The sequence below is a fragment of the Nicotiana tomentosiformis genome, chromosome 6, assembly GCF_000390325.3.
Source record: "Nicotiana tomentosiformis chromosome 6, ASM39032v3, whole genome shotgun sequence".
NCBI classification, from domain to species: domain Eukaryota; kingdom Viridiplantae; phylum Streptophyta; class Magnoliopsida; order Solanales; family Solanaceae; genus Nicotiana; species Nicotiana tomentosiformis.
Window position 1 is genome coordinate 82,702,223 of NC_090817.1, and position 2,756 is coordinate 82,704,978.

The following is a 2,756-nucleotide window of genomic DNA, read 5'->3' on the forward strand; positions in this document are numbered from 1 at the left end:
AAAGATTACAGTTTGTTGAAAAAACTTGAATAACGAAGGTAAGAATGTTGGAGTATGAAAAAAGGCAGTGATATCTTGGAGGATCGAAGGTAGAAGCTTGGTCAAAAGTAAAAAATGAACGGAGGAGGGAGTATTTATAGGGGCTTTGCGTCATTTCGAATCTAGAAACGGCTTGTCGATGGCTGAGACGTGTTTGGAGTCATTATAACGCCACTGACGGGACGTTTCGGTTTCTTTGTTGTTTCTGTCACGGCGTGTTGAAGAAGGAATCAAAGAGCTCATGTCGTTCCTCGTCGTTTTCGTAAACTTACTCTCCGAGAAATGAGGGGACTATGTGTATACGGGTGAAACCGGGTCCATGGGACTCCCCGATTTCTAATAAAGTAAATCGAGCAAGAGACGTGATGATAAAAAAATCGGAATCGAAGCGAGGGTCTCATCGAGCCAGGGTCTGGGGCCACAACGCCCAACCTCAGGAATATCGGGGCCGGGATCGGTCCAAATCCCAAAAGACTTTAGAGAGCGTCGTCAGGCAACCAGGCATGATTAACAGAAGGTCGTGATATCCGTGACTAGCCGGGTATCACGGCGTGGATCTCGGCACGTACCAGCGAAAATCCGGTGGTTAGTTAAATGGAAGATTTTAACCTTTTATGGAATTGTACCTAAGGTAGGACTCCCCTACTATATAAAGGGGAGTCTGATTATTCATTAAGGATACTGTAACACGTATATCAAGGTAATATACTATTATTTTCTCTGTTATTCAAAGTTATAGTTCTTGTTCATTAGTGCTTGGTCATTGTGAGTCCGGGATCGAGGGCGGATATTTCATTAAAATTGTTGTTAAGTTCGAAATTACCCTTCTCAAGTGGTTTGATAATTTATTACCTCATTTATCCGTTTAATCTTACGTAATTTATCGTTTGTATTGAATTAATCCACATATCATTAAAAGCACAAACAAATTTAATTGTTATCCGTAAATGATGAACACCATGTAAACATGAATTTGAAGGAAACGGAGAAGAAAAAAACAGAGAGAAATTGGAAGGAATTGCAAATCAAACAACCGAAAAAAACTAAGAAAGAGAATAAAAGGAAGACAAAGGCAAATGAAAGCTCTGAAGCTAATGGTGAAAATAAGCAGGTCACGAAGAAAGTAGCCTCAGAAGGCAAGGGTAAGGAGGACTATGGAAGCTTGGATGACAATGAGCATGATTCTAAAGGAACAGAAAGGGGAAATTCGGTCTCCACAGGTGATGATGAAGGATGCTCAAAGAAGGTTGCCTCTGGTGATGAAGCTAAGATGAGCCTTGAGAAAATTGCTACTGAAGGCAAAGATAAGCCTGAGCTGTCACACAAGAAGAAGAAAAAGAAGAAGAAGGAGTCCGCTGAGCAGGCTGATAGCGTGGGTTATGGCTGTCCAATGGGACGGGACGGGACAAAATTAACGGGACGGGATGGGACGGGATGACATTTAGCCAGGACGGTGGCGGGACGGGACGAAATGGGATGGGACAAACGGGACGAAACGGTAGGCCCATCCCGTCCCGCTAACAAACGAGATGGGACGGGACGGGTTCGCGGGACTTAAGTGCCATTTTTAAAAAAATTATTTAAGCATTGAGTTTGACAACGGATATTCTTTTGGCAATGACTGAGTTTTTAAAGTTTGCAACATCTAGTTTTTTGACTTATTCAATAAATTTAAAAATTAAACAAAAATTAGGAAACTAAGTAAAGAATTATAAAATATTAAAACAAAAGACTTGTAATAAAATATTCTAGCAATTATAAATATATAATAGAGTTATAATTTATTTAATATAATTTCAATCCATTAAGTAACTAAGTAAGAGTGTAAGAGAATTCATAAAACAAATTCAATGCTTAGAGCCTTTTATTTTATTAATAGAACTTTCAAATCTCACATAAAAATATAATTCTTTTGAAGAGTACCTAATCTATGCAGCCATCTTCTAGGAAGGGTTCTGTTTGAACTTTGAACTAGGCCTCTTAGTAGCCAATAAAAAATTATCATACTAATATTTGTAAGCTCCTATATAACTTCGTTGTAACTTATCTACAATTTCTCTCGGATATTGTTCTGGAATTGGCAATGTTGATTGATGTTCCATGAGTTCCATGCTGTCATCGCTCCCAGTGCTAAGTATCTCATTGTATTCTTATTCTTCCCTAGTGGTTAATTTTTTAAAACCAAGATTTCTTCTTTCTGAATTAATCCAATCTCTGAATAATACGGAAATCTCTAGGCTGTCCTCCGCTAATGAATGTCTATGATCTCCGATTTAAAATCTTGCCGCGCTAAAAGCACTCTCCGATGCTACTGATGATGCTTGAATAGCAAGGATATCTCTGGTCATTATGAAAAGTGTTGGAAAAGCCTTGCCACGCTCCCTCCACCATGCCAAAAGTTGTTCATTGCCTTCTTCGTCTTTAATACTTTTCAATCCTTGATTAAGATAAGAATCAAGTTCATCATCAATAGAGGAATCAAAACCTGTTATATCATCCATATCGTCCCATAGAACTTCTACTCTAGACTTAGAAGTAGAAGGAGCAGTTTCACCACCTGTTGTTTCCATAGATTTATATTTATCAAACATTGATCTAACATAATAATATATGTTTGCTTGGCATTCTTCGAGAGATGGTTGTTCATTTTCTTGAATTGCTAAATTCTCATAAATTTTACGAACAAGTCCCTTTGCACCTCTTAATTTTAAAGATGG

General features: G+C 38.2%; 1 protein-coding gene across 1 annotated transcript; it reads left to right on the forward strand.

Annotated features, from left to right (window-relative positions):
* The first annotated feature begins 1,006 nt into the window (after positions 1 to 1,006).
* LOC138894309 (protein PXR1-like) lies at positions 1,007 to 1,477 on the forward strand. Its single transcript, XM_070178999.1, has one exon. The coding sequence runs from the start codon at positions 1,007 to 1,009 to the stop codon at positions 1,475 to 1,477; it is 471 nt and encodes a 156-aa protein (XP_070035100.1).
* The last annotated feature ends 1,279 nt before the right edge of the window (positions 1,478 to 2,756 follow it).